This window comes from Bufo gargarizans, chromosome 2 (assembly GCF_014858855.1).
Source record: "Bufo gargarizans isolate SCDJY-AF-19 chromosome 2, ASM1485885v1, whole genome shotgun sequence".
Taxonomy (NCBI): Eukaryota; Metazoa; Chordata; class Amphibia; order Anura; family Bufonidae; genus Bufo; species Bufo gargarizans.
Window position 1 is genome coordinate 329,601,939 of NC_058081.1, and position 23,497 is coordinate 329,625,435.

Consider the following 23,497-nt stretch of genomic DNA (forward strand, 5'->3'; position numbering starts at 1 on the left):
AGCATGGCATCATACATTGTTTAGCGGCTATCCTCAGCTCAGCCTACAGAGGATAGGTCATCAGTTAAAAAATCTCAGAAAACCTCAAAGTCCAAGCTGTTCTGTCCCAGATGCAGATTTATTACATATGTTATGAAGGTGCTCAAAAATATTAGTTTTTTTGCTGAAAGTTTTGAAGTGGCAAAAAAAAGTCAGATTGCTCTGCCCCTCTCTCCAGGGATTTGGATTTTAGAAGATGATTCATTGTTAATTGGTGCCCAGCACAGAAAATAAATGGTAATCAGAAAAGGTCTAGCTTACAGAACATTACAAGGATAATATGAGCTTGAGAAGAGGTCGAAGGGCTGGATTAATCAACTGATTGTTTACAAGTATGCCTTAGGCCTCATGCACACAACCATAGTTTTGCTCCTCACCTGTTCTGCATTTTTTGCAGATCGGATGCAGACCCATTTATTACAATGGGGCTGCAAAAGCTGTGGACAGCACACCATGTGCTATCCATGGGAATTAAAAAAAATATAGAACATGTCATATTCTTGTCCATTTTGCAGACAAGAAAATATATTTTTAACATAGAGTGGGACCTGCGGAAGGGAAAATGTGGGATGCACACAGCCGGTATCCATGGCCGATTTGCCGGCCACAAAAACGGATATAGATGTGTGCAGGAGGCCATATTTTTGAACATCTTTTCCCCTCCTTGCTTTGAGGTGGGTGTGAGGTGAAGACAGGATAGAAATTGGGGTTATGAATAAGTAATATATGTAACTTTTTATATATAGTTTTATTGCAAATTGCGGGGGGAAAAAAAAAAAGGATAATCTATGTAAATTATATTATATCATATGCGAAATGACAAAATTTTATACATGCATATTTTAGCTCCATTCATAAATATATTAGCCCCTTCTGGACCTCCACTGTACTATTATGGCACAGCAGAAAGTGACTTCCCGACCGGCAAAGTAATTGGGGGAGGGGCAAAGGAGTTGTGGTTTCCCAATCAGCGACAAGAACCCGGCAGTTACTGTGAGCTGGGCCCCTTCTATAACTACCAGCATCGGTGAAAACTGCGATGTCAGCATATTGACCATTTAGATGCCACAGTCAATGCTGACCGCTGTATCAAAGAGGCTTCCAGAGCGAGGGAACTCGCTCTCTTTTCCCATCATCTTCTCGTGATGCCATCAATGAGATTGGTGCTATGGCAGCCTGAGGCAGGCAAAGGCCATTTTGACACTGTTCTAAGAATTTTCTTCTTCATATATCAGTCTTCATGTGGCACTTTTTAGTGTACTTTTTGCTGACATAAAGGCATACAGTATAGTTTGTTTGCTTCACTAAGTACTTAAATGGCTTTTATCCATACCTCCCAACTTTGTAAATGAACAAAGAGGGACATATTGTGTGGTGCATGAAGCGCAATTTTTTTCCACACTAGGCCATGCCTCTAACTCCACCCAAAACCTATACACCTAATCCCACCCAGTCCCCTTAATGCCCCCACATAGTAATTATTCCCCCTTCATGCACAGTATTTATGCCCACATTGTGTCTTCACAGAATTATGCCCAGCTGTGCCCGCAGTAATATGCCCGGCTGTGCCCCCAGTAATATGTCCACATTGTGCCCCCAGTAATATGCCCACATTGAGCCCCCCAGCAACATGCCCACTTTGTGCCCCTTACAGATATAAAAAAAATAATAAACACCACATACTTATCCTTCTTCCAAGCAGCAGCAGGACATCGGCTGCTCTAGTCTGTATAGGAGGCGGAGCTGAGGCTGACTGCCGGCTAGCCCCACACACACACACAGACAAGAGGAGTGGAGAGTCGGCAGGGGGGAGGGATGATGAAGCAGGGAGCCGATGCCAGCTCTCTGATTGATCATAATACAGGCAACTGTCTCTGCTTCCTATGGACGCAGAGACAGCTGCCAGAAAGCGGGCCATACCTCATTCTAGCAGGACAGCGGGACAGCAACTGCAATCCTTGACTGTCCCGCCGGATCCGGGATGTTTGGAGGTATGATTTATCATGTAGACAAAGTTAATATAAGGCACTTACTAATGTATTGTTATTATCAATATTTCCTCCTTTTCTAGTTTCATTAATTTTCCAATCACATTATACACTGCTCGTATCCAACAGTTATGACCACCATGCGATCCAGCAGTGGTGGCCATGCTTGCACACTATAAAAAAAAGCACCACACTTCCTCTCCTATAGTGTGCAAGCACGACCACCAATGGCCATAATCCCTGGAAACAAGCAGGTTATAATGCGATGGAAAAATGAATCCCATCTAGGAAAGGAGGCAATATGGATAATCACAATACATTAGTAAATGCCTTGTATTTACTTTGTCTACATAATAAATGCAACAGTATTTTCTAAAGTGGGAAAACCCCATGGGCTTCTTTAAGATTCATCGATTTGCAAAAATGTCACAACTGCATGCCACCAGCAGGTCAGTGTAAATAAGTCACAAGACTAAACCAAAAGCAGTACACATTCTCCAAAATAAAATGTAACAAATTTAACAAAATAAAAAAGACACAGAATAATCCAATATTGATACAAATGGACAACACAATGTTGTAATGACACTGTTTTGTACACTGATTTGAACATCCCTTTGCATAGAATGTGATCAGATTTCCAGGAATATAAATCTAGTAGTGGTGCTAATTGGGTTTAGAGCTGCTTTAATCTGAAAATCAAAGACTACGCCAACAACACAACAGCATGAGGTAAGAGCACACTTTTAGCTTAAATACCATATAAAAGGGTGACAAAAGGTAGAAAATATTAATTCATTCCCTAATACAATATAAAAACTTCTGTTTATTCACAAATTTCCAAGCGGAATATCAGAGCGTAGAATTCTAAGAAAAGATGCTCCTGAGTTATTTTTTTCATGTGGAATACCATTGTTAACTAAACAGACATGTCAGAAGTAGTGATGAGCGGCAGGGGCAATATTCGAATTCACGATTTTTCGCAAATATTTTTTAGAATATTCATCGAATATTCGCAAATTTGAATATTCGTTATATTCTACATTCTTTTTTTTACTCGAAAATCGGAAAGGTAATGATTGCATAATATGCGAATATTACGCAATCAATACAGCATGGGTCAAAAACGAATATATAGCACTATAGAATATTCTAAAAAATGAGTATCTAGCACTATAGTCTATATAGTGCTATTTATTAGTTTTTTTAGAATATTTGTCATTTTTTTCATCTGAAGTCATGATTCCTTCCTGCTTAAATGCTTGTGGGCCAATGACTCATTGGCCCACAAACAAGAAGCAGGGAGGAATCATGTGTTCAGATGGAAAAAATTACGAATATTCAAAAAACTAATATATAGCACTATATTATAAATATTTGGGAATTCTCGAAGTTGTGATATTCAAGATAAAAATTTGCTTTTCGAATATTCGCGCTCAACACTAGTCAGAAGAGCTGACAGGTCCTCTTTAAATACCAAGACATAATGCATTTCTAAGTTACATGATTTACATTGCGTTAAGTGAAGGAGAGCTTGTAACTTATTTTGTTTTGCAAATTGGGTCAATCAAAAACTTATAACAATAAAAAAAAAAGTAAATCTTCTGAATTTATAAGTAATACATCAGTTTAGTTTTAAGTATGCTGTTGTTCAATAGTCAGGCCTTGTTCCACACAGAATAAGTTCCTTCTGCCAGGCACACTTCATCTCATACTAAGAATATTTCAAGTTATCAGAAGCAGGCAGCAAGGATTCATGATTCTATTGTCTACACATAACGAATGTATCACTCATATCAGAAAGGAAATGTATGCAAGCAAGATTACTGTGCAACGCCTTTGATAGACTGCAGGATGATTGAGTTGGTACCTTTATTTCATATGTTGTTCCAGGAGTCAGACTGGTCAAAAGAACCTCTAGACTGTCAAGCGTGGTTACGACTTGAGTGAAGGATGACTGCATCCATGGGCAAACCTCTCTGTAATTGACAGCGTATCCTATAATCTTCCCATTTGTATTCCGTGGAGTAGACCAAGAGAGCAGGATTCCTGCAGAGCCCACCCGTTCTCCTGCCAAGTGATCAGGAGGTCCTGGAACTAAAATAATAAAATCCAAGTTACCACAATGACCTAAAACATGTGAGACTGTTGCTTCTCTCCAGAATGAAGAAAAGGCAGCGTTTGTAAGACAGATTGGCTGTTAACATTACTCTCTTCTCCCTAGTACGAACTTACAAAAGGCGATTAAATACAGCAACTCGAGAAACATTCTTTAACAGGAATGTTAGATATGCAATGTTGTAAAACTATGCAGAATAGCTTCACGTTGATAGCAGATTGGTTCTGAATCGGAAAATTTTACGTTGAATACAGGAAGAGACTTTACAACATTGGTGCATGTAATCATATGCATTAGGTTTCCATAAAAAAAAAAATTGTCTCATACTTCTCCCTCCACGTGATAAACACAAAGTGCAGAATTGCATCAAATCCGAAAAAAATTCATAAACACTTTTATATCTTTTGGCAAGGTGGCTTATTATTTACTTCCACAAAAACTAGCAATATGAATTGTGATAACATTCTAATCTGCCCGCTTACTACATGCTTCTGGACTGGCTCATATCACAATACCTTAGAACACCTGCACATTGATAATACATAAAGGAAAACTATGTTCTGTTAACCACTTAATGATCCATGACTGATATATCTGTCCCTTTGTATTATCTTTAACATTGCCAAGACAGATCTATTGTGCCAGATTGTGTCAGTGAAAACGGATACGTCCCCATTGACTTACATTGTATGCCAGGACGGATCCGTTTGGCTCAGTTTTATCAGGCGGCCCTGAACGGATCTCACAAATGGAAAGCCAAAATGCGAGTGTGAAAGTAGACTTATACAACACACACCTGACCAAAATGACCGAGATTACTCCAACCCTGGTCATTTACGGTCATTTACCCCCTCAGATGGCGCTGTCAATACCAACCATGGCATCTGAGTGGTTGGATAGAGGGAGGGGCATTGCATCGCTCAAATCTGTTGCTATTATAGCCTGGGGCTCCTGAAAAGCCATGCCTGAGGCACAGCCTGACAGGTAGCCTGTAAAAATCCCATAGACTGCAATAGTATTCTATTGCAGTCTATGGAACATGCAGTCAGAAGATCATAAGTGCAAATTTCCTAAGGGGACTAAAAAGTACAGGGGAAAAAAAGTGAAAAAGTGTTTCTACAAATATAAAAAAACACAAAAATAAAAAAAAATCCCAAATCACCTCCCTTCCCAAATTTAAATAATGATAATCTTTATTTATATAGCACCAACATATTCCTCAGTGCTTTACAGATTTGACACATAAAAATAATTGTATTTATTTATTTATTCTCTTCGCCCTGTATGGTGAATGCTGTGAAGGAAAAAAAAATCATTTTTTAATCCAATTTGCCATTATTTTGTGACATTGCCCTGCAAAAAATGTAATAAAAAGTGATGAAAAGCTTGCTTGCACCCCAAAATGGGGTACAGACAAGCAGGGCAGCTCGCCCTGCAAAACAAAAAAAAAAGCCCTCACTCAGCTGTGTAGATCAAAAGATAAAACAATTATGGCTATCAGAGTTTGGTGAATACAAAGAACATTTTTATTTTTCAAAGATTTTTTTGTAGTAAAACAGACTACAGTAACTTTATAAATTTGATATTGCTTTAATCACACTAACCCACAGAATAAGGATGTCATGTTATTTTTTGTACTCTGTAAGAACAAAATCCAAAACAAATTACAATTGGGTGTTGGGGGGTGTTTAATTTCACCCCACAAAGAATTTCTTCCCCATTTTCCAATGCAAGCTATGGCAAAAGGTGCCAATAACAAAAAATAAAGTAAAAACAACTCTCGCCACAAAAGAGAGGCCCTTAAATGATTTATGTATAAAAGTAAGGGCTCATTCAGATGGCCGTATCCTATCCGCAAAAATGCGGATCTGTTTTTTTGCGGATTAGGTGCTGACCCATTCACTTCTATATGGCCCTTTTCTATTGCACGGTTCTGCAAAACAAATGAAACATGTCCTATACTTGTCTGTGAAAATCAGGACATGGCCCCATTGAAGTCTATGGGTCCACAAAAATACTGAATGCTATCCGTTTTTTTGCGGATCCGCAAAAAAATGGATGGCATTCAGTATTTTTGTGAACCGCATACGGCCGTCTGAATGAACCCTAAGGGAGAGTCCAACAGTGGGTTAATACTGGCGTTTTGTATATTTTTGACTTTTACTTTCTTTTTTATTATGCAGGCTGATAACAAAGTTTATGCATAAAATGATGCCAGCTTGCATCCGTTTTTTTTAAGTACTTTTTGGTTTCCTGTTGCTTCCCAGAGTTTAAAGTTATAACATGCTGCATTTTATAGCTCCTGTCAAAGTGGCCATTAATTAAATTTAATGCATTTTTGCTAATGAATTTTTTTTATACCTCAAGGACCTTTACTTAAAGTTTCAAATGAAAGTAGTGAGAAGTGTGTGTGTGAACCAAGTTTTACATTCAATACCTTGCAGTAGGCCTCATGCACATGGATCTGTGTTGTGTGTGATTGAAACTGTAGAGCCTATACTGTATCTCTGTATTTCTCCAGTTTCATATGAAAGCATAGATATTTTTTCCTTAAAGATTCATTTTTGATCTTATGCCATATTACAGAGGTAGTCTACCCTAGAATACATGCCCATATGGAAGAACTGTATAACAGCACATATAGTAGAGAGGCTCTGTAATGTGGAATGCCCATATATGAGGCCTTAGGTGTATTAATCTAATAACCTTGTACCATGATGATACAAAGTATTGCGTTGCTTACTTTAATGAACCCATTGTAAACTGATCCGAATGTTGTAGTGTCCAATGCTGATTTTAGAAAAATCATAAAATAAATTAAATCCAGTTTCTTTTTTATATAATATGCTAGATTAAATTTACTGTATTCTGTTGACTTTAATCTTTGTTAAGTACATAAAGGAGTTAGTATGTCAGTTGAATATATTTAGGAACAGTGTAAAGATCAAGTGAAACCAGACAGTACAGAGGTTAAGTATTTGTAAGTACATTAGTATATTATATCCAGGGACAGTGTAAAGATAAAGTGGACCAGACAGTACAGAGGTCAACTATGTGTAAGTACATCAGTATATTATATCCAGGAACAGTGTAAAGATAAAGTGGACCAGACAGTACAGAGGTCAGGTACTTGTAAGTACATCAGTATATTATATTCAGGGGCAGTGTAAAGATAAAGTATAGAATAACAACAGTACAGAGTAAAGACAGTGTAAAGGTAAAGTACAGAGGTCAGGTACTTGTAAGTATATCAGTATACTATATCCAGGAACAGTGTAAAGATAATGTGGACCAGACAGTACATAGGTCAGGTACATGTAAGTATGGCAGTTGGCTATATCCAGGGACAGCGTAAAGATAAAGTGGACTGGACAGTAAAGAGGTCAAGTACTTGTATGACAGTTGGCTATATCCAGGAATGGTGTAAAGATAAAGTGGACCAGACAGTCTAGAGGTCAAGTACTTGTAAGTATGACAGTTGGCTATATCCAGGGACAGTGTAAAGATAAAGTGGACTGGACAGTAAAGAGGTCAAGTACTTGTATGACAGTTGGCTATATCCAGGAATGGTGTAAATATAAAGTGGACCAGACAGTACAGAGGTCAAGTACTTGTAAGTATGACAGTTGGCTATATCCAGGGACAGTGTAAAGATAAAGTGGACTGGACAGTAAAGAGGTCAAGTACTTGTAAGTATGGCAGTTGGCTATATCCAGGGAATGGTGTAAAGATAAAGTGGACCAGACAGTCTAGAGGTCAAGTACATGTAAGTATGTCAGTTGACTATATCCAGGAATAGTGTAAAGATAAAGTGGACCAAAGAGTACAGAGGTCAAGTGCATGTGTGTCAAATTTACACAGTGATGGTTGATAGCTTGGTTGATACATGTTTACTTAGGTTACTGTACATCCAGATGTCCAACAAAGCAGAAAAAAAACTTCTAGATCACTCTAAAAGAAAAGTTTCCAAAAGATGAAAAAATACATAGAGTATTAGTTTGAACATTAGTGAAGCTAGTCGGCGAGCATTACAAAGCAAGCTGGACACTGGACATTTCTGAAGTAACTGAATGAGCCAGCTTAGATTCTGAGACCAAGCAAGATCCGAAGATATACAAAGTTCTATCAATAATTCAGTTTGTGTGTACATTCCGTTTGTGTGAAAAAGTCAAGATCCCACCCAACTCTACAACACACAGATAATATAAAATAAACTTACTGGTTTCATTCGTCATCACCAACTTGCTGTCTGGGGAGCTGAAGGCTGAAGATGACACTGAAGAAACAGCTACTCTATACGTGGTACCAGGAGCAATGCTGGAGACATCTGCCTAAAATGCCAAAGAGATATTCACTAAGTGAAATATGAAGTGTAAGCGAGCAGGAAAGCACCAGTCAACACTGGAACTGTTGGCATCAAGAAATCCTAGAGAAGCAGCACACTCCTGACTTGCATTCCCACCGTGATGGATGACTGTGTAGGTAACAAAACTCAACGGAAAATATGTCCATGTTATGTGAAAAGTTTTAACCAATAAAGAGCTGAAAACTTCACTTGACTCTCAAGGTTAACTTTCCTTCCATGACTAGATATGTTTTTACTTCCCACACAAAAAAAGGAAAACCCACAAGAAAGTAATGAAGATATGTATCTAAAAAAGCAGAAAATATAAAGCAGCCTACCTGTCCATGCGTAGCCCTCCACAGGAGCAGCACAGAAGCAACAAAAAAGGTAATCATTATTTTACTCTGCAGAAAGTCGAATAGTTCCTATGTCTTTTTGATGGTAACAGGGAAATGTTGTCTGCATTAATGATTTAAGGCAAGGTCTGCCTGCACAGTGCACAATTAATGAGACTGTATTACTCAATAGCACTCCCCTTTCTTTGTTAAACTATTCATGAACTCCTGGGTGACTGACTGGAGTTTCATGATGGACTTAAAAAAAAACCATATTAATAGTTGTTAAGGTAACAGCCTCCTCATGTTGAAATTAGCTTTCATAGATTTAGCATAGATTATTGGAAAGCCTCCTAGGATAAAAAATAAATAAAGGAACAGAACAGAAAAGGCCAGCTTTATGGTTGGTCAGCTTTGCAAAGAATTTTCCAATGAGCTCTAGGTATAAACAAAAGTTGCCCGTCCACACACTATAATGAAAAACGTACCTGATACTCCCCACCTCCAAGATCTCTGACAGCAACAAAGCCATCCTGAGGGAAGAGATCCACTTGATATCTTTCCACCCGTCCATGGGGTTGCCTCCAGTATATTGAAAAGGAGTGTGTTGAAATATTGAAGGCAGTAAGTGCTATAGGGGCTTCAGGTTCTAGATGGAAAGAGGAAGGAAACAGAGAAAAATAACTGTCTATCCATGTTTACTAGCGTACACACATAGCAGAGATGAATTTTTCATTGTTTGTGCATAGTGATGAATACATGCTAAAACACCACATCAGGTCCTGTTGCAGCTATTTAAAACCATGATGTGATATCATGATGCGCTATGGATGAACTGTACACTATACCAAGTTACAATAAAGCCTGTTGTAAGTAAAAGAGGCTCTAGAAAACTCTGTTCCCTAATATGCCATTACTCATCCACCTGAATGCCACCACTTTGTCCCTTGGGTATGACATCAATGTGCTCAAGGTATGCCACCACTCAGTCCCCTGTATGCTATCACTGTCACCTATGTGTCACCACTCTGCCACTTGTATGCCATCGCTGTCCCCTGTGTGTCACCACTCTGACCTCTGTGTGTCACCACTCTGCCACCTGTATGCCATTACTTTCCACTGTGTTTAATTACTCTGTCCCTTGAGTGCCATCGCTGTCCCCCCATGTGTCACCACTCTGTCCCCTGTATCTAATTGCTATCCCCCACTCTGTCAGCTATATGCCATTACTGTCCCCTGTGTGTCACTTTGTCCCCTGTATGCAATCACTGTCCCCTAGATATGTTATCACTGTCACCTGTATGTGACCACTCTGTCTCCTGTATACTAACTATCACTGTGCTGTGGTGGGTATGCTATCACTGTCACCTTGTGGGTCATCACTCTGCCCTCTGTATGACCATTGTGGAAAAAATACAGTGGGCTCTAGAATACCCTTGCCCTTTTTTTTTCATTTCTCATGAAAATAACAATACAAAAAATGCTGGAGAATTTGCAGGATGATAATCCTTTAAGGGCAGGAGACATGAACCACCTTCCGTATATATTGCTGCATGGTTTTTTTTTCTAATGGTTTTATTTTTTTCCCCCCTCCCCCATATCTAGTATACTGACTATATCCACACACTAACCTTCAGATAATGATAGACCCCCCCACTCGCAACTCACTTCTTGAAGAAAGAAGTGCAAAGCAACAAGCTTTTCCAATTTCAGTGAAACCTAAATTTCTGTGATTCGTACTGCATGAATCACTCAAAATGGTGGCCATCATTTTACAGACCAAAAGACAGAGAAAAAAACATCTGCCACCAAAAAGGGATCATTTTTGGACCTTGTTTTTTTATTTTAAAAAATCTGGCAGTGCAGTGTGTTATTAAACCGGCTGTTTGTTACCACCGCCTACCATACATTTACCCACAGCCATATACTGAATGTCACTGTCACTTTGACATTACTAACAGCTGTCTTGGGTTTAAGAGCTTCAAAAGAGTTGGATACAATCCTGGTAAAGTACTGATTGTCATTACATGACTTTTCAGGGCAATTGAGACACTTTCAATTTGAGTCGAATTTATTTAGATTGAATTAAATCTGATGGCCGATATGAGCAAATCTGATCCAAAATTAATTTGAAAAAAAATTGGTCATCTCTATTTACTATTCAGTACGACCCTTCCTGCAGTAGAGGAGTAGAAGGAGATCGGGGCACTTAGTAGTGGACTCCTGTGTAAATAAAATTGCATTTGTTGCCCATAGCAACCAATCAGAGCTCAGCTCACTCTATATAACCTGATCTGGTAAAATTAAAGCAGTGCTATGACTGGTTCCTATGGCAACAACATTTTGTTTTGTTTTAGTTTTTTAGACAGTTTTGATAAACCTGCTCCACTAAATACAGTTTATATGTAAAACAGCACATTTATTATACTAGTCTATGCAGGAAGATGAGAGGCAGGCTGAGAAGCCATGCCTCGGCAGGTATAGTTAGCACTATGTATGTCTGCTTCAATCTGCCACTGATTAGCTGAAGTGGACTCAGGATGTTACCCCTGCAGCCAGTTAGAGAAGATGTTCGTTGTTGCCAATATAGCTTGCCTTTTTGTACCTCAGCAGTTTCAGTTAGCACTAGGTCCACTTCAGCCTACAGCTAATTGGTTGAAGGGATTACACCATGTGACCACTGCAGCCAATCAGAGAAGTGGGTCGGCAACATGGTTTGCTTTTTGTGAAAGTAGCCTTAGTTTGATAGAAGTACAAAGGCAGACTAATGCTAGTAGTAGGAAGTATCATTTATGTAGTGCTTATAGCTAAATGACTATGATCACAAGAGGGGGATTTTAGATGTGAAAACACTTTGCTAAGGTAAAAGCCATGTTAAGGTGCCAGAGATGTGGAAAAACGGTGGTATTAGACCAACTGGCATTTAGAAGGATATAATAAAAATCATTTCTCTACCAGAGCCCCTATGACTAACTTTTACAACTTTTATTCTGCTTCACATCAAATTACCCAGCATCTCCTTTACAAGGACTGACATCAGAACAGATGGCAGCTGGTTATTGTTTTGAGTAGGGGGCAAAGTGGGCATATTAGATAGATAGCATATTAGATTACCATTAAATACTAATACAGAAGCAACCACGGTTTGTTACGCTTGTTGTATGCTTATCCTTACAGCTCGTCTATGGAAGATACTCTATATACTGTACACAGGAGAGCAATAGTTGTTACAGACAAGGTGTTAACACAAACATGGCGGGATCATGTGTAATTAAAACACGTCCCCCAGCAAACAGCAGTCTCTAAGTTCAGTACAGAGGGACCATGGTGTACCTATACAGTGTGATCTATTTTACTCAATTAACTTACTATAACAATAGGACCTTTTAATGGCGCAAAGAAGATCCTCCAGTAATGTATGCAGAGTAAAATGTCGTGATGGGACAAAGGTAGGGATTAGCAAAGTTTTCAAAAATTTAATTCGGCTTCTTTGTCGAACTTCGACAAGAAATTTGATTCATTATGAAGTGCTTTGTAAAAAATCGCTGATCGCGTCGCCCCCCCATTATTGAACCCCCCAGAGGCCACGTTCAACACTGATTGCAGCATCTGAGAGTCACATTGGGGCCTTTCAGGGGTTAATAAGGGGTTAAAAAATGACATACTTACCTCGTACATTTGATCACAGAGAAAGCGGCGCGACTATCTTAGTTGAAGAAAACCATGTCATCACACTGGGCGGACACGGTGACGCCATGACTGATTTGGTGTGTTTTCTCCAATCAAGCAACCAAGATGGCCGTGACGGCCTCTCTTCGATCAAATGAATGAGTTGAGTATGTTCTTTTTAACTGCCATTTTAGTAAAAATTGATTTATTACCACAAAACGCAAAGAAATTCGCCTTTGTGACAAATCATTTTTTTTCTGAAATTCAGATCGAAGTCCACTTTGTTAACTTTGATTCGCTTAACACTAGACAAAGGATTGCATGTTTGCATTACACTACTGATCTCTATATAAGAAGCAGCTGAAATAGTGCTCAAATAGTGCTCAAATAGTGCTCATCTGAATGTTTCTCAGCAAATGCAAAAAGTAATGACAATGAAATATTATTATATTTAACAATAGTTTTTTATTGAGTAGTAAAGTAAGTACAATTACAAATTGAGAAGTGCAACTGGAATTATTCCTGGATACACAAATTACACATCATAAGGTATGTATATACCAGTAAAGATGTCACCTAATATAAAGGGAGGAAAGGGATGGAAATAAGGGAGGAAAGGGATGGAAATGAGCTCTTAACAAGCTCTGCCTCTAATGCCACCAGATGTAAGGCAGCTATCCTATAAATCAATGTTCAGCTTTTTAACTAAGCCTTGAGACATGACTTAGATATTAAATAAGCCAGCACCTCATCTGCCGACAGCTGTTTCGGAGTGATTGCCCCTTATCATTGGAGAGCAGAGAGTGCTGGCTTGACTGGGTGACAGATCAGTCAGGGATAGGGGGGTACTATCTCTCCTTAGGGAGAGAGCGCCTTAATCAGCGTGAGGAGACTTATAGGCCATATATGCTCCTCTGGAATTCTGGGAGGAAAGGGATGGAAATTAGCTCTTTACAAGCTCTGCCTCTAATGCCACCAGATGTAAGGCAGCTATCCTATAAATCAATGTTCAGCACTTTAACTAAGCCTTGAGACATGACTTGGATATTAAATAAGCCAGCACCTCATCTGCAGACAGCTGTTTCAGGGTAATTGCCCCTTATCAGTGCAAAGCAGAGAGTACTGGCTTGAATGGGTGAGAGGCCTGTCAGGGTTAGGAGGCTACTATCTCTCCTTAGGGAGAGAATGCCTTAATCAGCATGAGGAGACTTATAGGCCATACTAACTCCTCTGGAATTCTGGAAGGAAAGGGATAGTTCTTAACAAGTTCTGCTTCTAATGCCACCAGATGTAAGGCCTCTATCCTATAAGTCAATGTTAAGCTCTTTAACTAAGCCTTGAGACATGACTTGGATATTAAATAAGCCAGCACCTCATCTGCAGACAGCTGTTTCAGGGTGATTGCCCCTCATCAGTGCAGAGCAGAGAGTACTGTCTTGACTGGGTGAGAGGCCTGTCAGGGTTAGAGGGGTACTATCTCTCTTTAGGAAGATAACGCCTTAATCAGCGTGAGGAGACTTATAGGCCATACATGCTCCTCTGGAATTCAAGGAGAGATAGTACCCCCCTAAACCTAATATAAATACATGGACCAGGCAAGAATGGAAATATGTATAAAATCTGTAAATGAGGGTATAGGGAGGGGAGAGAAGGGGAAAATGAAAAGCGGGATTGCAGGGAGGGAAGGAGGGGAAGGAGAAAAGGGGGAAGAAATCTTGTAGGGGTGTGGTGTACTGGACATTGCATAAGTACATAATGAACTTTAATGCTATCAGAGAAGGGAAACTAGTAACCCATATAAGTATATTTTCGAATGAAGGAATCAGCAGGAATATGACACATTCTATTGTCAAGCCAGGTCTTCCATCTGGTGGAAAGCAGTTTTTTTTGTTATTAGACGATGCCCAGGCACCTTTGAACAAGCAATTATTGTCTACTTCTCTGATAATTCTATGAATAGAAGGAAGATTGTTTTCTTTCCAACAAAGGGAAATTTTATTCCGAGTTGCCACAATGCAGTGGATAATGATTGACCTGTGATGATCAGGGAATGTATTTATCCCTATAGATAATAGGGCCAATTTTGGGATAGGTGCAATTGTGTAATTACAGATCATTGAAATTAGTTTAAAAATCCATAGTTGATTTACAAGGGGGCAATCCAACTATATATGAAGGTAAGACCCTAAGGAAGCCTGGCAGTGCCAACATAATTCAAATGCTGAGGTGTTTTGTGCCATCTGTATACGATCTTTCTCGCTCAATCAAGGTGTCTGGCACATCTCGACAATTTAGAAATAGCAGTGAAAGCTTCACGCCATTAGGTTTCAGAGAATTCCTTATTTAGATCAGAGTGCCATAGGTCAATAATGTGAATAAGAGGATCTATGAGATGTTTTCAATATCTGGTATTCTTTGGCGATACCTTTATCAGTTATTCTAGTAGACATAAACCAATCCTGTAAGTCAGAGGAGGTGACATCTGAAATGAACCAACCTGGGGATTGAAGTAGGTGTCTCAGTTGTAGATATTTATAGAAATCCGTGTTGGGTATGTCAAATCTCCTTTTTAGGTAGGCAAAATCTAAAAAATTATCGACTTGCCAGAGTTGGGAAATGGTTGAGACACCCAGGATTTCCCAGTTGCTAATAGACACATTTGGAATAGCCAATTCACACAGTTTTAGAGATGAAGTGTAAACTGGAAGTAGTTTTTCTACTCTAAGGGGATTACAAATATTGGAAATAGCTTGAACACAGATTAGAGGGCTTGCAAGCCGAAGAATACAAACTTAATCAATGTCTCTTTCACATATCCCCAAAGTATCCTGTCAAACACCTTCTCTGCATCCAAAGATAGAAGCAGAGAAGGCGTTCGAGAGCAGTAGGCCACATCCATTAGGTCAATAAATCGTCTAGTGCCGTCAGACGACTGTCTATTTTGAATGAATCCCATTTGATCAGTATTAATGAGAGAAGGTAATATATTGACAGTTCTATCAGCCAGTACCTTAGCATAAATGAAAATACCTAAATATTACTTTATTATAGTTATATTCCCAAATATCTTTCATTAGTTATAATGCTTGTTTTGTCTGGGGATCAATCATTAGGAGAAATAAAATGGCCGCCATCCTACTAGTACACACAAAACCTGTCCTAATCACAAAACAGGACACAGCCACATTCCCACCTTCTCTCTGTACTTCATGTCTCCTCATGAACTCCATTCCTATAGAGATTCAGCTAAAGATCATATTAAACAGCCTTTGAATCCAGAGGAAAAAAAGCAGGACTGGTTTGAGATTATATAGTTATATAAATGGTAAAAAGTATAAATCTGAAGGTGTCGGCCATCTACAGAGTAATGAGGGGGGAATTGCAGAGAGCGATGAGGAAAAAGCAAAGCTATTAAATATATTTTTCTCTGCTGTATTCACTGAGGAAATTTTTTATTCCCCATTAAAAGTGCCCTGTCTGACCCAGGAAGAAGTACAGCGGCGTCTTAAAAAGAATAAAATAGATAAATCACCAGGACCAGATGGCATACACCCCCGTATCCTAAGAGAATTAAGTAATGTCATAGCCAGACCCTTATTTCTGATATTTAAGTACTCTATACTGACAGGAAGTGTACCATAGGATAGGCGCATAGCAAATGTGGTGCCAATATTCAAAAAGGGTCCAAAAACAAAGCCCGGAAACTATAGGCCAGTAAGTTTAACATCTGTCGTTTGTAAACTGTTTGAAGGTTTTATAAGAGATGCTATCTTAGAGTACGTCAATGAAAATAAGCAAATAATGTTATATCAGCATGGCTTCATGAGGGATCGGTCATGTCAAACTAATTTAATCAGTTTCTATGAGGAGGTAAGTTCTAGACTTGACAGTGGTGAATCAATGGATGTCGTATATCTGGACTTCTCCAAAACATTTCACACTGTACAGCATAAAAGATTAGTATTGAAAATGACACGGAAGAGGACAGTATACTGCTACAGAGGGATCTGGATAGATTGGAGGCTTAGGCAGATAAGTGGCAGAAACCTGACAAATGTAAAGTTATGCACATAGGAAGGAATAATGCAAATCACCCCTACATACTAAATGGTAAAAAAACTGGGTAAAACTAACATGGAAAAGGACCTAGTAATTATAGTGAACAGCAACAAGCAAACTAAGCTGTAAAAACCAGTGTCAGGCAGCTGCTGCCAAGGCCAATAAGATAATGTGTTGCATCAAAAGAGCATAAATGCCTGTGATGAGAACATAGTCCTACCACTTTAGAAATCATTAGTCAGACCAAACATTACTGTGTATAGTTCTGGGCTCCTGTGAACAAGGCAGACATAGCAGAGCTGGAGAGGGTACAGAGGAGGTCAACTAAAGTAATAACTGAATTATTATCAACATTAGGGTTATTCACTTTAGAAAAAAGACGACTGAGGGGGGATCTAATAACTATGTATAAATATATCAGGGGTCAGTACAGAGATCTCTCTCATCATCTATTTTTCCCAGGACTGTGACGAGGGGACATCTTCTGCGTCTGGAGGAAAGAAGGTTTGTACACAAACATAGAAGAGGATTATTTACGGTAAGAGCAGTGAGACTATGGAACTCTCTGCCTGAGGAGGTAGTGATGGTGAGTTCACTAAAAGAGTTCAAGAGGAGCCTGGATGTATTTCTGGAGTGTAATAATATTACAGGCTATAGCTACTAGAGATGGGTCGTTGATCCAGGGAGTTATTCTGATTGCCTGATTGGAGTCGGAAAGGAATTTGTTTCCCCTTAAGTGGGAAAAATTGGCTTCTAACGTTTTTTTTTTTGCCTTCCTCTGGATCAACTCGCAGGATAACAGGCCGAACTGGATGGACAAATGTCTTTTATCGGCCTTATATACAGTCGTGGCCAAAAGTTTTGAGAATTACATAAATATTGGAAATTGGAAAAGTTGCTGCTTAAGTTTTTATAATAGCAATTTGCATATACTCCAGAATGTTATGAAGAGTGATCAGATGATTTGCATAGTCCTTTTTTGCCATGAAAATTAACTTAATCCCCCAAAAAACTTTCGATTGCATTTCATTGCTGTCATTAAAGGACCTGTTGAGATCATTTCAGTAATCGTCTTGTTAACACAGGTGAGAATGTTGACAAGCACAAGGCTGGAGATCATTATGTCAGGCTAATTAGGTTAAAATGGCAGACTTGACCTGTTAAAAGGAGGGTGATGCTTGAAATCATTGTTCTTCCATTGTTAACCATGGTGACCTGCAAAGAAACGCGTGCAGCCATCATTGCGTTGCATAAAAATGGCTTCACAGGCAAGGATATTGTGGCTACTAAGATTGCACCTCAATCAACAATTTATAGGATCATCAAGAACTTCAAGGAAAGAGGTTCAAATCTTTTTAAGAAGGCTTCAGAGCGTCCAAGAAAGTCCAGCAAGCGCCAGGATCGTCTCCTAAAGAGGATTCCGCTGCGGGATCGGAGTGCCACCAGTGCAGAGCTTGCTCAGGAATGGCAGTAGGCAGGTGTGAGCGCATCTGCACGCACAGTGAGGCGAAGACTTTTGGAAGATGGCCTGGTGTCAAGAAGGGCAGCAAAGAAGCCACTTCTCTCCAAAAAAAACATCAGGGACAGATTGATCTTCTGCAGAAAATATGGTGAATGGACTGCTGAGGACTGGGGCAAAGTCATATTCTCCAATGAAGCCTCTTTCCGATTGTTTGGGGCATCAGGAAAAAGGCTTGTCCGGAGAAGAAAAGGTGAGCACTACCACGAGTCCTGTGTCATGCCAACAGTAAAGCATCCTGAGACCATTCATGTGTGGGGTGGCTTCTCATCCAAGGGAGTGGGCTCACTCACAATTTTGCCCAAAAACACAGCCATGAATAAAGAATGGTACCAAAACACCCTCCAACAGCAACTTCTTCCAACAATCCAATAACAGTTTGGTGAAGAACAATCCCTTTTCCAGCACGATGGAGCACCGTGCCATAAGGCAAAAGTGATAACTAAGTGGCTCAGGGACCAAAACGTTGACATTTTGGGTCCATGGCCTGGAAACTCCCCAGATCTTAATCCCATTGAGAACTTGTGGTCAATTCCTCAAGAGGCGGGTGGACAAACAAAAACCCACTAATTCTGACAAACTCCAAGAAGTGATTATGAAAGAATGGGTTGCTATGAGAGCATGCCCAGTCGAATTGCAGAGGTCCTGAAAAAGAAGGGCCAACACTGCAAATACTGACTCTTTGCATAAAAGTCATGTAATTGTCGATAAAAGCCTTTGAAACGTATGAAGTGCGTGTAATTATATTTCACTACATCACAGAAACAACTGAAACAAAGATCTAAAAGCAGTTTAGCAGCAAACTTTGTAAAAACTAATATTTGTGTCATTCTCAAAACTTTTGGCCACGACTGTACTATGTTACAAGCAGAGTAAAGAGGAGGATAAGGCAGATTTTACCTCAGTGCCTTGAAGTAACTTGTCCTCCTGTGTGATTAGGACAGATTTTTTGTGTATTAATAGGACAGCGGACATTTTCTTTCTCCTAATGATTGCTCCCCAGAGAAAACGTACCATTATAACTAATAGAAGGTATTTAGGAATACATTAATAATAATTAATAAAGTAATATTTACATATTTTCATTTTCTTAATTCCTGGAGAACCACTTTAAAGGGAACCTGTCACCTGGATTTTGGGATAAGAGCTGAAGACATGGGCTGCTAGCACATCCGCAATATCCAGTCTCCATAGCTCTCCGTGCTTTCATTGTGTCAAAAAAACGATTTTATAGATATGTAAATTAACCTTCGATGAGTCCAGTCAGGCCGGACGGGAAGCGCAGCGGTAAGGGGAGGCAGCTCGTGAAGAGGGTTTGGGAGTGAGGGGACAGGTGAGGTAGGGGTTAAGTGGTGGAGGCAGGGAAGGAGAGAAGGGCGCGAGTTGCTAGGTGAACAGGGGGGGGGTGGACAACGGCTCAGAGGAAGGAGGAGGCGGGAGCAGGAGCATTCGGCCAGGGCAAGCGAACGCCCACCCTCCCGTCCCTGGTGAATGCGGTATTTGGTAAGTTCATAAAAAAAAAAAAAGAATAAGGTAGTAGGCAGTGGGGATGGGGGAAGAGGTACATGGGAGGGGGTTGGTGGAGTAGGGTTTCAGGCAGGGTTCAGGGTCAAATGTTTTTGTCGCGGCAGTCATGGAGGCGGGGGAGGTCCTTGAAGTGGAAAAATATGGTGGTACCTGAGGATGGGAGGGCCCCGCGGGAGGGGCTGGACTCTCATGGAGGAGCTGGTAATTATGAACTAGGCGTCCATCAGTTGCTGCATCTGAGCTGGATTCAACGGCTGGGGGCAAGATGGAGACGCAGGTTTTCCCGGTGTTTATGAGGTTATTGGGGCTTCTAGGACCTCCCTAGTCATTGGTTAATTTATGGTTATTAAGCTAATTATGTTATGTATTTATTCAATAAACAGCTGCTGGCCGATTAAATCTGAGCAGTAGTTTTGTGTATTTATTTATATAAGGTGGGGAGGTTAAGTAAGGAATATGGTTTTAAGGGACCAAACAGATAGCCAATGCCCTCTTCATGTCTACTCCATGCTTCAGAGATGAGTCCAACGTTCTCAGATTCTGAGCCCAGCCACGCCCACTGTGAAGGAGCCCAGCACCGCCCTGTATCCTCCGAATCTCCTCCTTGCTCCCCGACGTCACAAAGCTAGAGCGCCGTAATCTCGCGATGCGCGAGCTTGCACATGCGCAGTTCATTCCCTGAGGCTGATGCCAGCACAGGGAAGGAACACTATGCCGGCACTGTGCATGGGCTACCTGGTGCATCGTGAGATTACGGCGCTCTAGCTTTGTGAGGCGGTGCCTCATTTACATACACATATATATATATATATATATATATTTATATATATATATAGGAAAAAGAAACCACTGGCAGCACCACCCTCAAATGGTACAAAGGAAAAACGGGTGCAAAACCCAAGTATGGTAACAGGTGCTTACCCACTTATAAAAATATAAAAATTGGACTGCACTCCAAGCGTATCGTCTCAAAAGATGTTTTTAATCACCCATGTGATGGCAAAAGCGACGTTTCAAGCCCTTGAAAAAGGCTCATGCTTGAGCCGAAACGTCGCTTTTGCCATCACATGGGTGGTTAAAAACATCTTTTGAGACGATACTCTTGGAGTGCAGTTCGATTTTTATATTTTTATATATATATATATATATATATAAAATCGTTTTTTGACACAATAAAAGCACAGAGAGCTATGGGGACTGGATATTGAGGATGTCCTAGCGGCGATCTAGCAGCCCATGTACTTAGCTCTATACCCAAAATCCAGGTGACAGTTTCCCTTTAAGTAAAGATATTGGTCTGAAATTAGATGGATAATCAGCTGGCTTGCCAGGTTTAGTTAATGTAATAACTAGTGCCCTAAGCATATTTTGGGGAATTTTTCCTTGTTCTGCTAGTAAATTTAATTAAATGTTCTAAATGTTCTAACCAAAAAAGGGGCATGTAGGGAAGAGAATGTTCTATAATATTCATTGGAGAGGCCATCCAAGTATAGATAGCTTTAAGTACTTCAGAAGTCATTATTTTGTTATTTATTATTTGACATTTTTGGGAGACAATAAGAGAAGGGAGATCCCTTCAAGAAATCTGTTGATGTAGGTCAGATTTGGTTGAAAAGTATCCAGAGAAGATTCCTTATTATATAATTCAGCCTAGTATTTGGCAAATTCTTCTGAGATTAGTTTCAAATTAAATTTTTTTGTTTGTTTGTTTTGGCTTCTCTTTCTTTTATTCTATTAGCTACTAGTTTAGAAGCTTTGTTGCCTTGCCAATAATGATCTGCTCTAAGTTTCCTAAAATGAAATTAATATTTATTATGTAAATGTAGATACAAATGGTGTCTAGCTGTTTTAGTTTATCACCTATCCTTGGGTTGAGAGATTCTTTATATTTTTTTCTCCAGGTCTTGGATAGATGAGAGAAAGGAGTTAGTAGTTGCTTGCCTATTTTTTTATTTATTTTTTGCGTAGCAGCCTGTTTCAGAAAATTACCTCTAATATATGCTTTATATGCATTCCATAATGTAGTATCTAGGACTAAACCATTATCATTGAGTTGAAAGAATTCCTTCAAAGCATTAGTAGTATCTGATTGAACTGAAGACAATTGGAGTAAAGAATTGTGAGTCAGATACATTCAAGTGGGATTCTTGAATACATATGATATCACATATATCTTAATTTCTGACTATAGAGTTGACCTTTTAATGGGACTATTCAAGCCCTTTACATTTAGGGTCATAATTTTAACTCCCATCGTAAAGAGACAGTGAACTCAATACAGATGTGTGCAGAATACATAAGTTACTATGAGAAGACCTATGATTCTTGTAATATATCCATCCACAAATACTGACTTAGTATTACATCTACATTGAAAAGTGACTGACTTGGTATTACATCTACATTGAAAAGTGTCCAGTCTTGCGATTAATTCCTCAGGTCCAGAATAGCACGGTGACATCCGAAGGTAGCAAGCCTATAGCAAAAAATATAAAAGACAAACAAAAGAAACACAAACAATGGTCCAACTGGGACCCAGAGTCAAAACATGAATCAGGTAGACACTTCTTTTAGGAGGTGAGAAAAGAAGTTGGATTAGGGAGACGCAAACACAAGATCTTAAATGGTGCCATAGTGTGGATGTTTATGTACTTAAGAGAAAAAGGACAAAGAATCCAAGGTGGTGTCCTTTCAGGTAGTTAGGGAGAGGTTGCTCCAACCTTCGTCCACTCCTGAGTCAGCGTCACTGGTTTCTTTCTTGGAGGAGAGGTGGTGGAATCCATCCCTTTCAGTTTATCTCCATCTTGTGGCAGGGCAATGTTTCATTTAGGCCTCATGCACACGACCGTGCCGTTTTTTGCGATCTGCAAACCGCGGATCCGCAAAAAACGGAAGCCGCCCTTGTTGCCTTCCGCAATTTGCGGAACGGGCGCCGGCAATATAAATGCCTATTTTTGTCTGCAAAGCGCGGACAAGAATAGGACATGTTATATTTTTTAGCGGGACCGCGTAACGGAGCCACGGATGCGGACAGCACAAGGAGTGCTGTCCGCATCTTTTGCGGCCCCATTAAAGTGAATGGGTCCGCATCCGAGTCGCCAAAACAGCGGCTCGGATACGGACCCAAACAACGGTCGTGTGCATGAGGCCTTAAGGAGTGCTTCAGCAGATTTAGTTGGAGAGGACAGAATATGAGTAGAGTTATTGAAGCGCACAATTATCTTAACAGGATAACCCCATTTATACGGCATGTTTTTTTGCCTGAGGGATTTAGTGTATGGAATAAATTCTCTTCTCCTTGTCAGTGTCTCTGGTGACAGGTCTGTGTATAGTGCAACATTTTGAAATCTCTCTGGAACAGACTGTTCGTTTTGGGCAGCCTTCATCACTGCCTCTTTTAGGTGAAAAAAAATATTCTTGCTAGGACATCTCTAGGTACAGAGGCTGGTAAAGCTTTTGGCACTCTGAGTTCCCTATCAATTATCAGGTCAGGGTTGGGAGTGTCTGGTATATACAGGGAGTGCAGAATTATTAGGCAAATGAGTATTTTGACCACATCATCCTCTTTATGCATGTTGTCTTACTCCAAGCTGTATAGGCTCGAAAGCCTACTACCAATTAAGCATATTAGGTGATGTGCATCTCTGTAATGAGAAGGGGTGTGGTCTAATGACATCAACACCCTATATCAGGTGTGCATAATTATTTGGCAACTTTCTTTTCTTTTTGCAAAATGGGTCAAAAGAAGGACTTGACAGGCTCAGAAAAGTCAAAAATAGTGAGATATCTTGCAGAGGGATGCAGCACAAAATTGCAAAGCTTCTGAAGCGTGATCATCGAACAATCAAGCGTTTCATTCAAAATAGTCAACAGGGTCGCAAGAAGCGTGTGGAAAAA

The 23,497-nt window shown here is 39.8% G+C and overlaps 1 protein-coding gene across 3 annotated transcripts in view; it reads right to left on the bottom strand.

Moving 5' to 3' along the window:
* PTPRQ (protein tyrosine phosphatase receptor type Q) overlaps nucleotides 1–23,497 on the bottom strand; it is a 530,509-nt gene that overhangs the window by 342,675 nt on the left and 164,337 nt on the right. For all 3 annotated transcript variants that reach the window (XM_044280555.1, XM_044280554.1, XM_044280553.1), the window contains exons 19-21: nucleotides 9,315–9,475; nucleotides 8,366–8,477; nucleotides 3,898–4,124 (exon numbers count right to left, since the gene is read on the bottom strand). In XM_044280555.1, coding sequence (XP_044136490.1) covers nucleotides 3,898–4,124; nucleotides 8,366–8,477; nucleotides 9,315–9,475 — 500 coding nt within the window. The remainder of the gene's footprint in view (nucleotides 1–3,897; nucleotides 4,125–8,365; nucleotides 8,478–9,314; nucleotides 9,476–23,497) is intronic.